General features: G+C 38.9%; 1 protein-coding gene across 1 annotated transcript in view; it reads left to right on the top strand.

The window, feature by feature from the left end:
* The window catches only part of PTER (phosphotriesterase related), a 54,767-nt gene extending 36,505 nt beyond the window's left edge, over nucleotides 1-18,262 (top strand). The window contains exons 4-5 of the mRNA XM_054593157.1: nucleotides 12,561-12,701; nucleotides 17,389-18,262. Coding sequence (XP_054449132.1) covers nucleotides 12,561-12,701; nucleotides 17,389-17,599 — 352 coding nt within the window. The 3' untranslated portion in view covers nucleotides 17,600-18,262. The remainder of the gene's footprint in view (nucleotides 1-12,560; nucleotides 12,702-17,388) is intronic.
* The last annotated feature ends 873 nt before the right edge of the window (nucleotides 18,263-19,135 follow it).

Below are 19,135 nucleotides of genomic sequence, written 5' to 3'. Positions count from 1 at the left end.
TTATACAGTGTAATGATACGGTATTTGTCTCTTTTGTGACCTTTAAAACTAAACTTTTGGCTTGAAGAGTTTAGAACCACACAGATATTATGAATTCCGTCCCCTAAACTCAGCGAGTGCAGGCTTGTGGTTATGGATTCTCAGAGGAAGCTTTTTTCTCAGCCTGCCTCCCTTTTACCAGAAGAGAAGACTAAGAAAGACATAATCTTGAAAGACTCCTTCTGTGGGCCAGTTTTTAACTAGTCCCTCCACGTGGGTGTTTTAGGTGAGAGGGATGCTTCCTGCACACGCTGTCTGGCCGACGCTCTGTCTCCAGCTTGTCTCCTGCCCTGTTCTACCCATGGCTCTCTATTACTGGGCCCATTGAACCCCCCGGACAATGGTAGCCCTGGGTTCCCCTCACTTCTCATTTTGTCTGCTCTCTTGTTTCTGCCCCTGACCAAGCCCTTTACTTTCCCACCAGCTGAACCAAGCATTTAAAGTATTGCGCCTTTCGTTGTTGAATATTTTACTTACACTATCATGGAAAGGTTTTCTGTGAACGTTTAGTCTGCCATGCTGCCTGAAACTGATTCACAATTATTCTTAAGGAAGAGTCTTTCTATTCTATCTGTTTATAGTTAAACATGTAGGTAAGTTAGAGAATTATGCTTAGCAATAAGAGAAAATAAGGTTTCACTAAAAATTGTGAAATAAACCTTAACTCCTAGCAGAGTAGAACTCCCTTGCTTATAGAATCAAACTATATATATATATATATACACATACACATGTTTATTCCTTGCTCATAAAATCAATATATATGTATGTTCCTTGCTCATAAAATCAAACAACATATATATGTATACATAGATGTATATACATTTGTATATGCATTTTCTTTTCTACAATGCTCAGGATGGGATGGAGAAATTGCTGTGACATCAGATGAACTCCGAGCATCCTAGAAAATCCTAGAACAGCCACTTACTCTGGGTCTATATTAGGGATTTTTCAGGGTTCCAGTGCCTGGCAAACAAAGATATAGAAAGATGAACATTTCAGAGGACAGGCAACTGAGGAAAATGTAGCACATTTGGAAAAACAAATTAAATAAAGTAACAGAAAAAATTAATCAGGGAGGCAGGTGTAGGCAACTTTAGCTTTTCGATGTGACTGTTCACAGCAAGACAGTTGCCGGGCTGCCGCTGGACTAGGTCAGCCTTTCACAGACTCTCGGAGGTCTGCGGGCTACACACACAATCTGATCTTTACTGAAAGGGCAAGGGCTTCAGCTTTACAATGGCGACGAATCACAAAAGGGCATGTATTTCATGCAGCAAAATGCACAGACAACTCACAAGAAGAAAAGCATCCTGAAAACAAGGCCTCCAGAAAAAAAAAATCATTTTGTTCCTCCCGCCGTGTTTTCTCAGGCATAAAGGAGAAGGTTCTGAACCCAGAGGCTGTTGTTACTGTGACGTAACAAGTCAAGGCGCCGGCTCTGCCCTGCAGCCCCTTGACAGCAGTGGGCTTTCCAGCGGAGCTGACACTCAGCCTTGACTGTGTGTAAAATTGTTCATTTTTCCCCTTAAAGGTAGCATTTCTGTCATTTGAGAACACAAAATAAAATATACTGGGATGTCTATATCTCATTGAAGCAATTAAATGTTTTTTTTGAAAAGACACAAATCTTCACCAACATTCATGCATAAGGCATTTTACCTTACAAATATATGTACAGACACACTCCCACACACACAAGAGCAACAACACACTGCTCTGTGCCTGTCCGAAAGGAGCACTTGCGACCCTGAGAGGGAAGGGTTAACCCAATGGCCACAGCCTTAGCACACCTCTGAACCACATTGTTGTCATGTGATCATTCATGACCTACTTAAGGTCATTTACCTGGAGATAACAGCCTGACAAGATAAATCTGCTTCAGTGTCTGGGCCCTCCCCTCACCATCTGTTCTCTGTAAGAAAAACCGGCCTGAGGAAGTGCCCGTCACTGCTGCGGACTTAACCCTAGAGAACCGCAAAGGGGGCTGTCCTTGGCGGGCAGAGCCACCCAAAGTCAACATGTATTGGAAAACCACACCAGCATTTCTATTCCTGCTTGGGCTTTTAATCCACAAAGACCTTATGCCTTTTAATCACTTACTATAATTTTATTACCTGTTAAAAGTCTATCCACATTTCCAGGTGGCAAACAATCACAGCACTACCTCTTCCCTGGCCTAATATGGGCTGTACGTGGTCTAAGAAGACACTCCACAGATAGTCTTTTTGTGATTCACCTCCAAGGAATTTTCATCCTTCATATGCTCTGGAGTAGCTGTAGTTATTATGTCGCAACACACTTCTTCCATGACCAAGGGAAGTTGGGTAAAACAACAGGACTATTTACCAATTACATTTTGAACGCCAGAGAAGGCGCCAGGCAGGTGGTGGGCCTCAATGTTTTTTCTACTTAGTTATCTTTTTAACAAACTAAAGGGCTTTGATGGAAATCCAGGGCCTGGAGTTTGAGGACGGATACAATGGTAATGAAGTTCAGGAATATAGCGCATCTTCTATCTTTGAAAATTGTTCCCTGCAGAATTTGACCCAAGGGTTTCTGACAAAGGAAAAGGGCTAGCACATTTTATTCTCTTTACACTTGATTATCCACGCCTGATCTACCCACCTCCTTAAAGGATACAATTTTGATATGTTTTTCATGCTCTTAATTAGATGGAGTGGGATATTTCTCCCTCCCTCCCTCCCTTCCTTCTTCCTTCCACAAATATTTTTTGAATGCCTAATCACCATAAACCAGGGAGGTAGCAGGGAGCAAGACCCATTCTCTGCCTTCAAAATGGTTATTTAATTATAATTATGGTGACTCTTAACCTTAAGTTTTTCTTTGAAAAGCCACCAAAAAATGATTACCCGATATCCTTGGAACTGTACATTTACAATTCCTGTGAGTATAGTAAAATAATATGAAGTAATTAAAGAAGAATTCCAGGCAAATATTTGACAAACTTAAATCAGGCAAAACATCTTTATGTATCTAAACAGTATGGTAGCAGTTAAAAAAAAACAATTGGAATGTCATGCACATGACATGGTGTAAACATTTAGAATTCTGTGTGTATGTGCTGTATTTCTTAGCAGTTTATTATTAGGATTGTGTATATGCATTCATTATGTGCATAATGCATAGGATGCAGTGAAAAAAATGATGTGCATTGTATTGTATGTACATTGTGCACATTAAGTACAGTAAAGACAACTTACCCAGTCATATTCTCTCAGATCCAATCCCAGAATGAGAAATGACGGAAATTAGCTCAGGCAACAAAGCCGGGAGGGACCTGAAAAGCAAGTGAATTTTTTTTGAAGAAAATATTTACTAATAACACTTCTCTTTTCCCATTTACTAATGTCCACTGACATTTCTTCTGCTGTTGCTATGGCAGATGATAGGAAAATGTTAAAAAATAGACGCTTTTAAACATGTAATCATGGCTACTTGTATATGTACTTGGGTGTGACTATGGCTAAATTTCACATGAAAATCTACACTGGTTTGTAGAGCAACTCACTGACATAAAAACACAAACTTGGCATATGTTTCAGGAGTATGACAGGGGCAGCAGCTGTGCTTTCATTAAAGCCATGCCCAGTCTATGTCTGCACGGGACGGTGAGAAACAGGGGTGTCGGGGCCACGGCGCCTAATTCTAGTCCCGATTTGCTGTGTGACCTTGAGCAGGTCGCTTAACCCTCCCAGTCTTTTGCTCATCTGTCAAAACATGTTAAGAAAAATTATTTTTAACCTTTTAAGTGTTATGCATATTTCCCCCCATGATTATTAATCTTGGACTTCCTTTCAAGACAGGACCTATTTAAAAAGAAAATCCAGACAAATGTTTGACAAACTTAAATGCAGCAAAGCTCTGCAATAACGGTAAAAGTGCCAAATAAAATGCAATTAAGTTATGCCTGTAATTGATATTGGTTGAATAGCCCAAACTGCACTCTGTGACGGAGACGTTTGGGCAGACCGGCCCAGCGGCAGGGCCGGCGCAGGCACTGGGCGTGCATTCTCTCCGGTTCATTATACCTACCATACCCTTCCCTAGGAATTTTTTTCTTCCAAAGCAATATTTCACGACTTTGACACCATTCCCATGAAATGTGACATTTTAACAAATAGGATTGTCATGTCCCTGAGATTTATCTTCACTCTCCTCAATACCGTCATTCCTTGAACTGTGTGTCGCCTTACATGAAAAATGCAGCGTCTTTTGTGCTGTGTGGCAGCTGGAAAGTTCATATGGTAAAAAGGTCCTCCCAGGGTGTATAAACCACAAAATGTATTTTAATATAAAGTTTTAATTACATTTCACAATTCAGAGCCAACTTCTAGTTTTAGTGTAATTCAAATAAGGTTTTTCCTCTCTCTTCCAGCCATCTGTTCCTTTGGTGTAAGCCTGCACTTAAGCCATAATATTGAAAATGTGACATCGTTCCTTCCTATGATGTCATTGAACATCTCTGTATGGTATGGACCCAAGCAGTCAGAGAGTAATGGGGGGGGGGGATATGCTTGTTCAAATATAGATAAAAGGAAATAAATGCATGCAATCTGAATTATTTTTCTCTTGTTTTTCATTCCCAGTTATTCTCTAATGTGGAAAAGACTGTTCCATAAAAGTAATGCCTTGACACAAAAAGATAAATGAATCTTTAAAGTGCCTACATAAATGGGGATAAATCAGTGTATAATGTGAATGTGCCAGTTTAACTGAACGTTTTGAGTGTGTATGAAACCAAAATTTCTGGCAAATATTTCATTGAAGTAGCAGATTATACTTTCTAACCATAGGCAATGTTTAGGTCATCATTAAAAACATGTATCATTCTATATAGTAGTTTCTATTTTGACATTAAAATAAGTTAAAATTTAGCAATTAAGAGTTTTTCAGATTTTATAATAAAGATGGAACTTCCATTTGCAGTATAAGAATATACATGAGTAATGTTTTAGAATTATATTAACATTTAATTTATTAGGTTATAATGATTTATGTATTAATTTCCTTTAGACATTGCATTATAAGTATTTTAAAATTCATTTTAGATTATTTCATGAATAGTATTAGGTGAGTTTAGTTATGCTTTTGAGCAGCTGTTGAAAAACTCTTAAAATAACAAAGAATCCCATAACACTATATGTACAAATATTCATTAGTTTTAAATTGATGGTTTGAGCTCTGGCTGGGTGGCTCAGTTGGTTGGCGTGTTGTCCCATACACCAAAATGTTGCAAGATCAATCCCCAGTCAGGGTACTTACCTAGTTTGTGGGTTCGATCCCCAGTCGGGGCACATATGGGATTGCTTCTTTCTCACATCAATATTTCTCTCTCTCTAAAAATCAATGAACCTACCCTGGGGTGAGAATTTTTAAAAAATGAGGAATTCAGTGGGGGAGAGGTGGTAAATAATTTTTTATATTAATAAGTCATTAAAATTCAACATTGTGGTTAATAAATCAGTTGTACATAAGCATCCACTTATTATTGTCTTTGTATGCCAATTTAAAAAGTTATTTGGTCAAGTTCATATGTTTTAGCATTAACTGTATTCTACGCTTCTGCCTGTGTCAGGCCCTGAGCTAGTCTGGTCTCAAGCAGAGCTGCCCTCCTGGTCCTCTCCCTCTAGGCTCAGGAATTCACCGACGGGTGTGGGTGATGAATGACAAAGTGACAACACGGTCACAGCGGTCACAGTGCAGTAGGGGAGAGTGCAGGTGACTAGGAGCAGGAATGCCTGGGTTCTTGATCACTTAAAAGATTCAAGCTTTTGTTTCTTCATTTATACAATAACGTTAATATGTGGCATAATTATTTCACCAGTTCATTATGAGTTTCAGAACGTGGTCCTCCCATATTCTTGGTACCATTTAAGGATGCCAATATCTAATCCACTGCCCAGGAATGTCCTTGATTCTCCTTCTCCAGCGCTGTCACCATGGGGACAGTGCCTCATTGCTTACTCTTCCTCTTGCTTGCCCTATTCTGGTTAATGACAGCATTATTCACCCAGATGTCAGCCTAGATTCCTCCCTCCGCTGTACCCCCATGTGATAGGACCTGTCTACCTCACTAAGATCTCAAAATACAGGTCCTCCTATCCATCCTCTGTTGTTAACTTAATTCAGCCCCTTGTTTGTCACCTAAACTGTTGTAACAGACTCCAAACAGGAACCTCTCCCGTAGCCTCGCTCCCTCACCTAGCCGCCACACTGCCACCACTCTGATGGGTCCAAATTCAAATCTGACTACGGTCCTCCACCCTGACGTAAAACTGTTTAATGGTTCCCCTTGACCTTCAGCACAATATCCAAACGCCTTGGTCATCTGATCCCCACCCATCCTTCTACCTCCGCTCCCATTCTCTCTAGTACAGATAGGGAACTTGGGCTAAAGCCACACTGACCATGACCTTGAGTGCACTGTACTGACTGTTCTTACATGTTTCTCACGCAAGCTAGTTAGTCCCTTGGCTGTGAATGCCCCATTCTCCCTGTCCATTTGCCAGTCTTTCTTCAAAACGCGGCTCATCAGAGGTTTCCTTCTCCGCAAAGCTTTCCCTGAACTAACCAAGCAGTGTTTGCTATCTTCCTCCAGTTCCTAGTAGGACTTCTGTTCTTACACTCAGTATGGTCTGTAAAGCAATTATTTGATTCTCCGTCTCTTTTCCCTAATAGACACTGAACTTTTTGAAGGATGGGTCTGTGTGTTATTTATCTTTGTTTTCCTAGCTCATATCTCATAGTAAGTAGATGACCAACGATTTATTATTGGATGGATGAATGGGCGGGTGCTTCTCCTCTCATACACTTTAGCTCTGATAATTACTTCCTTATCTTCAGGATCAACAAGTTTTTCCCCCTCTCTCAACAGTTTCTTCTGTGGCATCATCCGTCACCCACACCTGAATCCCGCCCACTTTGATCTGAATAGTCTTCTTCAAGACTCGACTCAAATGAGTCCCTCCTTTAATTATTCTTTCACAGTACTTTGTATTTATTGGTACTATAAAAAACTTTTAACACACTTAATTGTAGTTATTAGTTTAAATATCTATCTCTTTCCTTAGCCTTTTAGTTCCTTAAGACAGCAGCTTAAATTTCTTACTCATATCGGTATTCCCATTACAGAGGTTAACGCAAGGTATGTGATAGTACAAGACAGCAGATGTTTGATGGATTAATTCATGACGGTGTGCTTGAATGTATGAGAGCTCTTTGAAACTGTAAAGCCCCAGACAAATGTGAGGCATTATTGCCATCTTGATCACACCCAGGCATCAAATCCTTCCCTCTGCTCCTTAGTTCTTTTCACCTAGATAGCCCACAGAGCCTGGTCTGAATTACCGCTTCACGCAGACGTCCTGGCTCCCGCTCAGAGTGCACGTTGACATTACACGAAACCCCTCGGCACTTGGATAAGATCTAGACTATAAAGAGGTATGAAAAAGAGAATCGACTGTCCTGCATTTTAGTACCAACTTTAAAACATTAATAAGTGATAACCATATTCTGAAAACAAAGATAGCCAGATCACTTTAGTCACCATTTTCTTAGCCAATGGCAATATGTTTGTCATAAATTTATGCCTGTTCCTTAGAGAGACAGAATTTGCTTATTAGTTGAAGAGTGAAAGTGTCAAACGTGCAACAAAAGAAATAATATAATATGAATGACAAGAACAAACACTTGATACAAAAATCTCAACTTCTGCCTGGGAAATCCCATGATATTGAATGCAATGCAATCACTTCGTGCACCTGGAAGAAGGGACCCTGTCTGGTGAGAAATGCAGAAGCTCTTCTGCGTCTCACAACCATCTCACTGACTGCTGAGGGCAAGAGGTGAAAAGTAGTTACCTTAAAGGCTGGGGGAGATTGGAATAAGAAACAACGTAATTATTCATGGGTAGAGAATATGGAATGAGAAGGACTGGCTGAGGTTGACACCTACACTTACAGGAGGAGACCTTCGAGATTATTGATGCCTGGGAGGGGCAGGACCTCTGTTTAATCCTTATCTGAAAGACGTCAAGCAGAATGCATTTTCCCGTGGTACCCTTCTGACATCTGGGGTCAATCCTTTCTCCAAGTGAAAAAAAAAGGCACTTGCATAAATGCAACTTCAGTAGCACCTTGACAGTCCCTGGAAGTCATCCAACTGAGTGTCAGTTTAATGTGGTTAAGTCACCTTGTTAGACATCCCTGGTGCGGGATGCTCTGACGTTTTTGTGATGGGCTGGATTTCTCCACAGGTGAGCGCTGGGGAGGAGGAAGGGAGCGGTATGGATGGGTGGATGCGCAGAAGGGGCAGCACGGCCTAGGAGCATGGCATTGGAGGACAAACACAATCTGGATTTATTCACACTCCTTCGGAGTAACTTAACTTTTCCAAGACGTAGTTTCCTCATCTATAAAATGGGAGCATCATATCTTCTTCATAGAGTGTTTGTAAAGATTAAATGAGACAGGGCTGCTTTGAATACCTGATGACAGTTAAGTATTTATTTTTCCTGTTTTACCTACCTCTCCCCTTCTACCCCTTATTAACCCCCAATACCAAATTCTGTTTTTTTCAGGACTCATACTATGAAAAATATGCATGATCACTGAAACTGTCCTCCCCCACACCACCCCATGGGTTTTGAACTTCGATAAGGAGATTTTTAATGAGTTAATTTCTTAATTTCTGCACACTAATGTTCAGTTATCCAGAGGGTATCTTAACATTAAATACCAGTAAAAATAATTGATATATTTACATAAATGGACTTGTATGTACTGGATTTTTAATGACACCAAGTTTGCCTCCTTTTTTAACTGCATTTTCTTAACATCCAAAACATCAGCATAATTGCTTTTCTTCTGAGGAAATCTTCTCCCTACATGTGGCTGTAAAATTTTAAGTGTTTTGCCATGGGACCATTTCCCTTAGAGTCTCACTCCTTCCTGTGTGCTGCTCTACAGGATAAGAATTCCCAGGGGTGACTCTTGCAGTTTACACGTTTATACGAATCTTACTGAACATGCTCGTCTTCCCCTAGAAAGGTATCTCTACCTATGGTGATATTCTTCAGACAACATTGATAATATAAGTAGCATTTACATATAATTGGCATCTGGAGATCTGGATAACTGCATTCCCCATTCCTCTCTTAGATGAGGCTGCTGCAAGACCACATCCAAAGAGACCACGCAGGGCCTCATGGCCACTGTAAGGCCCTGGATTTTTCTGAGGGAAATGGCAAGTCTTTAGTGGGTTTGGAGCAGAGGAGACACCTGCTCTGACTTAGATGTGGAGATAGACTTTGGTTGATGTATTTGAATCGACGGCAGTAGAACAAAGGTAGATCTGAAGAGAGCAATTGAGAATCTATTACAGAGATCCTGCTAGAGATGATGGTGATTTGGACTAGGAGGGTAGCATAGAGGTGGTGACCTGTCTGGATTCTGGTCATATTTGGAAAGTTGAGCCAAAAGTCTACCCTAATGGGCTAGATGTGGACAAAACAGTCAAGGATAATGACAAGGTTTTTGGCCTGAGCAACTGGATGGATGGAGTTGCCATCAGCTGAGATAGAGAAGGGTGTTACAGCAGCTAGGTCAGAGTGGTAGACCAGGGGTTTAGTTCGAGACATGTTAAACTTGAGATATCTATTAGACATCCAAGTGGCTATGCCAAGCACACAATCAGACATGAAAAGCTGGACTTCAGGAGAAAGATGGACCCTTAATATGCGGCCTTTAATATTTGTAAGGGGTTTAGAACAATATCGGCCTCCTAGAATGAAAGTAAGCAGTGGTCATAATTAACATAGTTCCTACTCCTCTGACCATGTCATTCAAATTGTCTGAAGTAACTGCAGTGGTCAAATCCTGCCTATTATATGTAGTTACGCTCTGAACTAGCAATTAAGTACCTCCATAAAGTAATCCTTTCTTACTTTGGGGGTTTATCACCCCCTTTGATGGTAGATTCTCCATTTTCAAGTGCAGTTTGAGGGTACTGTGGGGAGGGAATTAAATTTCAAAATAAAAATTAAAACACATGATGTGCACAGACAGTCAATGCAATTTTGGAAAATGTTCTTTGACTACAGAATACTTAGCCATAGGAGAATTCATATATTAAATGTGATAGTTAAGAGAGTAGACTCTAGCCTTGAAATGAATTTATACTTTAGCTTATCACCTTGAATATCTAATATCTCAAGTCCCAGTTTTCTCATCTGTAAAATTGAGACCTGATAGGATTGTGGAGAATATTGGATGAGATAATAAATGTAAAACATTTTGCATAAAGCTAGACACAGTAAGTTCTTCCAACTTCTAGCTATGATGATGATGATGATGAAGATAATCAACTTTATTTTTGTTTTCAATTGGATCTAAAGCTAAAGATTTTTCTATGGTTTGTTATTTACTATGGACATTTCACTGAATATATTTCTCAGTATACCACTTAAAATTTAGAAAACTTACTCTCAAGGCATTATGCCAATAGAAGTAAAAAGATATTAGGAGTAGAAGTCAGGGTCTGATCCAACACATTATTGGTACTTTCATTCTCCTTCCTGACACCAAACCACCCCTCCCCAGACCCTTCCTCACCTTATGAACTTGTCCCTGTTGATAAGTAACAAACTGAATGAACTGACTCAAAAGGAAAAATACTAAACTTATCTCTTCTCCTTACGTTATTTTAATTGTGTATACTTTGTTTTTAAGCATGGTTCTTTGGGGGAAAACAGAATATGTTTACTACAGCAAAACACATATTCTTTTAACCCGGTAATTTTGGAAGCAAAGGATGGTCTCCATGGTAAGAAGATGGAAAAGGAGTAGTATTAATAGAAAATAGCACAGAGCTAATGCACATTTTATAGTATGAAAGGAAAGGAGGCTATTTTAGCCTCCCTGCCTAAAACAACACTGTGAACTCTAAGTTATGCTAAACTGGTGAATAAGACAAAGAGGAGGCAGCTCCAATGTGATTGCTTAGAGTGAAAGTCAATAGTGAACTCCCGGAAAGCGTCTCAGTGCCACAGAAACCTCCTGCTCCCGTGACACACTGAGGCTTAATTGGTCCTCCTATGGTTTGGTAGGAAGAAAGGCTTTGAAAATACTTCTGACCTTGTACAAGGAGATTTATAGACGTATAATAGTGCTTTAATCCTAACATACTGAAGTTGCCAAAGTAATAGTATATATTAGAGTAGATCAAAGCCTAATGATACAATGATTGTCTGACATTCCAACTCTTCTCCAGGCCAATCTTGGGTCCCAAGCAATTATCCTTTTTCTAGGTCCTTAATTACCTTTCACAATGTCTAATGGGGTTCATTTTCCCTCTCATCTTTTTCCATATTCATTGTCTTTTAGTAGAATGTATTTTCTTTTCTTTCTTTCTTTCTTTCTTTCTTTCTTTCTTTCTTTCTTTCTTTCTTTCTTTCTTTCTTTCATTTCTCTATGTGTTTGAATTTCTACCATGGTATTTTGGGATCTAACTTAATGCACCCCTTTTTACTTGTTAAAATTGGAGTTTCTTGAGATCCTCTACTCTTGCTCCAGACTCTACTCCTCTGTACTGTTTACTGTACATTTTTCTCCCTTTTCCCATTCATTTGCATAGTCTTGCAACATAAAGCAGTGGTATTCTTACTGAGCTATGTATCGCATGAGAAGATGTTCACAAAAATCAGCATAAAATTATAAATTATATTGAAAAAATAAGCACGCCAAAACATAAATATCCATAGTATTGCCCCTTTTTAAAAAGTTGCAGAGATATTCACATACACTTTTTTAATCCACACCCGAGGATATATTTTTATTGATTTTAGAGAGAAAGAAAGGGGAGGAGAGAGAGAAACATTGATGCGAGAGGGAAACGCAGATCAGTTGCCTCCTTTACGTGCCCCGACCAGGGATCAAACCCACAACTTCTTGGTGTACAGGACAATGCTCCAGCCAACTGAGACACCCAGCCAGGGCCAGATAAACTTTGAAATTAATTTTAGAACCAAGTCATGAGCTTCATAAGAAACCGATCCTATTATTTTACCTTAGTTTCAGGTTTTACCCAGGTTTGTGTTACTCACCTAATGCACAGCACCTGATGCCAAGTCGCCTTCGACGGTTTCCACAGTTCACAGCTTTCCCACTGAGGACTTTCAAACATACACGGACCTTATTCTAAAGACAATTCTGTAGGAGAATTACAAAATTGTTTTTCAGTTTTGGCAATGGAATTAAAATGTCCGTAGTTTCCAAGTACTTTAAAAAGGGAAAAGTCCCCTTTAGATGGGTCAATTCTCTTATTTCTGGTAACAAAGTGAACTTACTATTTTATAGTCATATCATAAGAGCCAATTCAAAAGCCATGTTACTTTACTTAATCTATGTTCCAGTACATAATATGCTTAAGACTTTTACTTTATATATGTGGGAAATAGGCGCTTGATAATAACAATATGCCTGTCTTATTTTCTCTAGGACTATACTTGATAAGAAGGAGCTACTGGAGTTTGCTCAACTTGGCTGTTACTTGGAATATGATCTCTTTGGTACTGAGCTCCTTCATTACCAATTCAACCCGGATATTGACATGCCCGATGATAATAAAAGAATTAGAAGGTAAACATGATTAAATCACTTATAGTGTTCCCTTTTACCACCCCTTTTGATTTTCATTTCTGGGTGGGTATTAGCAAAGATTCAGAAAACAGAAAGCAGGCAGAACTAGAGACTTGCAGAGAAAAATATATCAATGCTGTTTCAGGGAGAAAAATCTCTATATGTTATTGCAAGAAGAGAATGAGTCATCCTAAGTAGGCAGAAGTTTAGCAGAGCCTTAGAAGTTCAGTGCAGATGGGCAGCTGACAAGAAACATAAATAACACTCAGCCCATCATGACAATAAGAGAACAAATCATGTTTTCCTCTTTTTATCTCTCCATGAAGTAAGATGTTTCTTTGCCAGGTTGAACATGCTCAAGTAATAACTTCATAAAATATATATTTGAAATGCTGTATTAAAAGTATTTGCTAAAGAGTTGACTGCAACTTAAATGCTGTATAATGTCTAAAGATCAAACATCATATAAACTCTAACTCTTCAAAATTGTCTAATATGCAGTGAAAGCAAATAACAGTGCAAGTCATTCTGTGCCACCAGCTGGAAAATTTTGGGAGTCAAAGATGAATGGCCACCTGGTTTATCTTGGTTACATGGTGACATGAACACTGAAGGCAACACGTAGGGAGCCTGGGAGGAGAAGTAGATTTCAGATTGGAAGGATCGATTTGTTGAAGAATATCTAACTGCTGCTATCCAGGGGGAATCTTGGATAGAGTGTGAAGCTCAGGCTAGAAATTAGAACTGAGACATAAATATAGACATCATTGGTTTGTACGTGGTATTGCGGGGTGAATAAGATTGCCCAGAGAAGAGCATGAGGACAGGACCCTGGGCAAACACACATTGAAGAGACGGGCTCAGGAACAGTTACTCAAGGACAGGTTGAGAAGTTTTCAAAGAGATAAGAATATCAGGAAAGCGCGTTATTTTAGAAGTTGGTGGAGAAGTATGCTGACAGCAGAAGGGCTTGAATGCGTGTTATAGATGACGTAGCAATTGAAATAAAGACTGAACAGCATCCATTGGATTTCAGTCAGGAGGTTCACATCTCACAATTAGTAAGTACAGTTTTGGTAGAAAAAGCCTGAAGAATAAGAAGGAGGTGAGTAAGAGAGAGGATGTAGAGGTTATTCTTTCAAGAAGCTCAGTAGTAAAGGGAAGCAAGGGTGTAGGGCTAAAGCTAGAATACAAGGCAGGATCAAGGGAAGTTTTATTTTGTTCTACACGTTTAACTTACTGGCCCAGGAGCACCATTCAGTACTGGCAAACAGGTGTCCCTAGGGTTCCACTAGTTTGCGCCATACTCAGAGGTGAATATTGTCTGGAATTTAAAGTGAGGTGGTATGGTAGGTCTTCATCATCTTTCATGACCTCAAAACCATGATTTCTTGATGAATAATGTTAACACATATTTTACAATTCATCTTGGAAATAGGAAGTTAGCTCCTGGGACCTGCTTCCCTTGTGGCAGTGAAGGGGATCTTAGCACCCCTTTGCCTTCCATGAGTTTCCTAGACCTTCTGGAATAGGAAACAGGAGAACTGCAGAGGGAATCTATGAAGGAGACAAGGGGAAGGATGACCACCAGCTCTCCCAGTATGCCTTCTTAGCTCCTGAATCTCAGCTATTAAATCAAGGACAGGGACTTAATTTGGCCAGCTTTTATTGTGCCAAATGTGACCATTCTAGATATATGAACATACATAAAAATTACATATACACATGTGTTTGTGTTTTTGTGTCTCTGTGTATATGTGTATGTGTGTATACTCAATCTTCCTTAAATTAAAACCACACACTAGGTCACTGCCTCAAGCACAGCCCACAGTAATTACTGAACGCACTTCTGGATTGTGTGTGCCCCAGTACATTTGCCCCCCACCTCCTGGGCACTTGATTTTCATCGTTCATTTGCAGTCCTCTTCTGAGCCCTAGTAGTCATTAAGCTCTGAAATGCAAGGCAGAGAAGCACGCTTCTGCCTACCTCTGGCTTTCAGCACCAGAAATTCTGTGTCTAACACCTGTTTTCAATCTTATGCTCCATTTCTCAAATCTTATTATATCTCTGCCTTTTCACACTTTGTAGTCTCTCTCTAATATTTGTTTGCAAAACACTAACTCATTTGTATTTCTATAATTACTGTGATTTTTTGTCTTCTCACATGTAGTGGTTCATTCCTTCTGGCAGCATCTCTAGAACTACTGTTCTTCCATACAATGCACAGTATGAGAGACGATCTCATTTTAGCAGTGACCAGGCAGTTTTCTTGATGGGATGTAATTATGTTTCTAGTGCCATAACTTTATCTTTCTCATGAAATAAACAGTCTCCAGAATCTTGACTTAATGAGTTCTAAGGGTTGCCATTTTCAAACATGTGTCTTATCCATTATGTTCTTACCTTTCTACTTCACAGTTCAGTCAGTTTGCATCTCAAGGTAGGGCACAAGGCCTCTTACAGGAATTTGTTTATCTGTACGATATACTTCTGTAATAATGAAATACCACTTATATTTTTCTCAAAGAAAAGAAACAAAAACTTGGGGAAATGGTCAGAAAATATTAGGGGGAAAGTATACCCTAAAATTTCCAGAATGTGATACTCCTTTTCAGTTGTGAATCAAGGTTCGTCACATTAAGTTTCAATATTGTATATTACTTCTCTCAAGTCTTTCTCGTCTTCATAAATAATTGATAACTCTCTTAGATAATTCCCTTAGAGTTTTTTCCAAAAGCAACTTTAGAACTTTTGAACATTACCCAAATTTTAAAGAGGCAAAGAACTGTGGTGGCACAATTAGCATTCCATGTACTTATAATAGGACATGCATGGGGTATGCACGACAGGAATACAGAGTTCTAAACAAAACGCCCAAGTTGGCTCCCTTTTACCTGCAAACATAAGATCTACTCTTCAATTGTAATTTATTTATTAATTTTGTTTTTATTTTTATTGATTTTAGAGAGAGAGAGTAAGGAATAATGAGAGAAAGATTTGTTGTTCCTCTTATTTATGCATTCATTGGTTAATTCTTACATGTGCCCTGACTGGGGATCAAACCCACAACCTTGGCATATTGGGACGACACTCTAACCAACTGAGCTACTTGGCCAGGGCTAATTTATTTTAAAATGTATGTTCTCAGAGGGCAGGGATTTGTACTTGAGTTTTCCTTGTAGTGTCCCGCGTTTTGCTTACTACAGTAATTATTAAATATGACTCATGCACTGTAACAGTGATTTTCAACCTTTTTCATCTCATGGCACACAGAAAATAATTACTAAAATTCTGTGGCACACCAAAAAATGTATTATATTTTTTGCCGATCTGACAATAAATAGGTATAATTTTGATTCATTCACACCGCACAGCTATTATTGTGTTGGCTCTTGTCATTTTTTTAAATCTGACAGTCCAAGGCAGGGGTCCCCAGCCCCTGCGCCACAGACCTGGATCAGTCAGTGAGCAATGGACAAACAAGTAAAGCTTTGGCCTGCTCTCCTTCGGTCACATTACCCCTTGAGCTCCATTCCCATGAAACCAGTCCCTGGTGCCAAAAAGAGTGGGGACCGCTGATCTCAGGGAAAAGAGGTCAGTGACTGACTGAATAGTCAGGTTTTAAAAATTCTTGCACCAGTGTGCTGTGGCACAAGGGTTGGAAATCGCTGCAGTAGGAGGCCAAGAAATGTTATTGAAACAAAAATAAAACCTAGATGCATTTGGGAATCTAGAGACTGATGAAACGATACAGCAAATGCCAGAAAAGAGGCACTATCTCCAGGTTGCATCTCCTGTCATCTGAGACCTATGAAAGTCACTGCAGACACTGCCCAGAGTCCAGACACACACAGATGGTGGCTGTCAGGAGGTGACTCACTGTAGATTATGGCATTTAACAAAGCACAGAGGATGAGATATTTAGACAATAGCCAGGAAGCCCTCCTTTAGTCAACTGACTATAAATTTAAAGGAACAGCTTATTATTTATACCAATCTTGTTGAAATGGAAAGAAAGTAGAGTAAATTTTATGGGTCCACTTAACCCAGTGCTCCAAGACTAAGTCAAAATTCACATAGACTTCAAACGGACAAATGCTCAGAATACAGACATACCATTGCTGACCTCCTCAAAACAACTATCGAGCTATGTCATACGCCCTTCACTTCCAAACTAGCCCATTCTACTCTCAGAATATTTTATTCGTATGTAGATGCCTTTTGTTTCCCTACTTTAATAACAAATAGACATTGATGTTATCTGCTAGAAAAAAAGAAGACTGAGATCTGAAAAGCAGGCCCACTAAGAGAAGCATTTTGAGAGTAAAGAACCAGCTACTAACGCAGAACCGAGTTATTTCGTAAAATGCTAAAGTGGCCATTCATTCAAATGGGCATCTCCTGTTTGGGGCTCTTTCACGCAGTACTGCCAGGCATCGTCATAAATACCACAGGCTAAAATTTTCAGCGTTCATAGAATAAGGGTCATGTTCCCACCAAAGCGCAGCAGTATCTTTATTATCACCACGCAGTGTTTATTAAGGGTCTCCCAGTATACATGCCACAGTGGAGGGTGGGATCTCTATGACAAGCAAAAGAGGTTTTAGGTAAAAAGTTTAAAGCACCCTGAAAATGTGCTTCAAATGCAAGACAGATGCCATAAAATGAGTTAACATTTTTTCACAGGGTACGTCTCCTGGTGGATGAGGGCTATGGAGATCGAATTCTGATGGCACATGACATACACACAAAGCACCGGCTGATGAAATATGGAGGGCACGGCTATTCTCACATACTCACCAACGTTGTTCCCAAAATGTTGCTTAGAGGTATAACTACGAATGCACTTGATAAGATACTGATAAACAACCCTCAGCAATGGCTAACTTTCAAATAGGATGGTTATAAATTCACACCTTGAATATAAAGCTCACAGAGAACATTCAGTGATTTTTCAAACCCGCTGTGAGATGTTAATTAACCAGAGCTACATAGTAGTAATGACGGATCATTTCCTTTTTGTAAGAATTAGAAGCATTTTGCCTTCTCAGAAACTGCCTCTTACATCTGCACCTTTAGGGAGTCATCGTGCGTCATGGAGCCCTATTGCTTCGCTTTAACAAAATAAATACAGAAGTACCAACTTTCAAACAATGATTTACAGTTTAAATCCCTTCAGTGAAGTTTTGTTTTGTTTTCTTAATTTATCAGCCGTCCTATTTGAGAATTTTAAGTGTTTTTAGTTAAATTACCCCCTTCTGGAGCAATCCAATGCTTCTTGTGATATTGATGATCCAGCTAATTATCCTGCTGTTCTTTAATTAATGCTTAATGAATAATATGGCACTTTAAAAAACCTTCTTCAGCAAGGGAAGATGAATTTTAAGATTTTTTTTCCCCCAATGGATACTGTAAGACAATTACCAACTTACAATGGTAAAAATATTGTGGAAGGTTAATTATGTGCTGTCTACCTATCTATATATACTTATAATAAATCAATTGTGTTGCCTGCGGCTTTCTGGCATCCATTTTTGCTATAAATTTTGTTGTGTTTTGAAAAATTTGTATAAGGGGGCATGAACACATACCGTAATGCTGAATTATAAAAATTCAATCATGAAAGTCAGAATATATTACATAATATAGTTTAATGAATCATTACATTTAGAATAACAAAGGCCACAATTTAATTAATAATGTATAATGCAAAAAAATGTTTGCCATATATATATACATATATATGTATTCCCTTTACTTCCTTTACCTTTTCTTTGTTTTTCCTTGGGCCTAAATAGAGAAAATAATGCTTATTTACCTGAAGAAAAGGTCAGATCTACTAGAAATGACAGTCTGATTCTAAAGCCTACTCTCTAAAAGGTTCCCAGCCCTGATGATTTATGTAAATAAAGCCTTTTAAAAAAACTCTTAGTTAAAACTCTTAGTTGATATGCAGTGCTGTTTATAAATTAATCTTTTTGTTGAATCCTCAGTATGCTGTTACCTAAAAAAAATAAGAAGAAAAAGAATTCTCCAAACCCTGTTGCCAATTCCTCTTTAATAAGTATATATTGTTAAATTGAAATAAAATCCATTGCAACTCTTTTATGAGTTATCTTATATATTACGAAAGTCAGAGATGGAATTAGTCCTTATTCTTGAAGAATGGGCTGAGTATTTGTAATCCTATAACCGTGACAGTTACCCAGACTAAGGCATTTAAACCAAGCAAACTGCACCTTCAGACGGGAACACCATGTAACTCTTTGGGAAAGGTGAGGTTTGCTAAATGAAAGATATTTCTGTGGATCAAAGATGATCAAGTTTTCTGTGTGTAAGAACAGAAAGTACCCAAGAGGAAAGAGCCAGGAGAACAAACTAATTCTTTAAATGAAAAAAATGCAAATATCCTTCACTAGGAAAACAAGCAGAT

Source organism: Pteronotus mesoamericanus, unplaced genomic scaffold (genome assembly GCF_021234165.1).
Source record: "Pteronotus mesoamericanus isolate MK-2021 breed Mesoamerican mustached bat unplaced genomic scaffold, CSHL_Meso_final contig_130, whole genome shotgun sequence".
NCBI lineage: Eukaryota > Metazoa > Chordata > Mammalia > Chiroptera > Mormoopidae > Pteronotus > Pteronotus mesoamericanus.
Note: the sequence above shows the minus strand (reverse complement) of the source record. Positions and strands in the feature narration are given on the sequence as shown.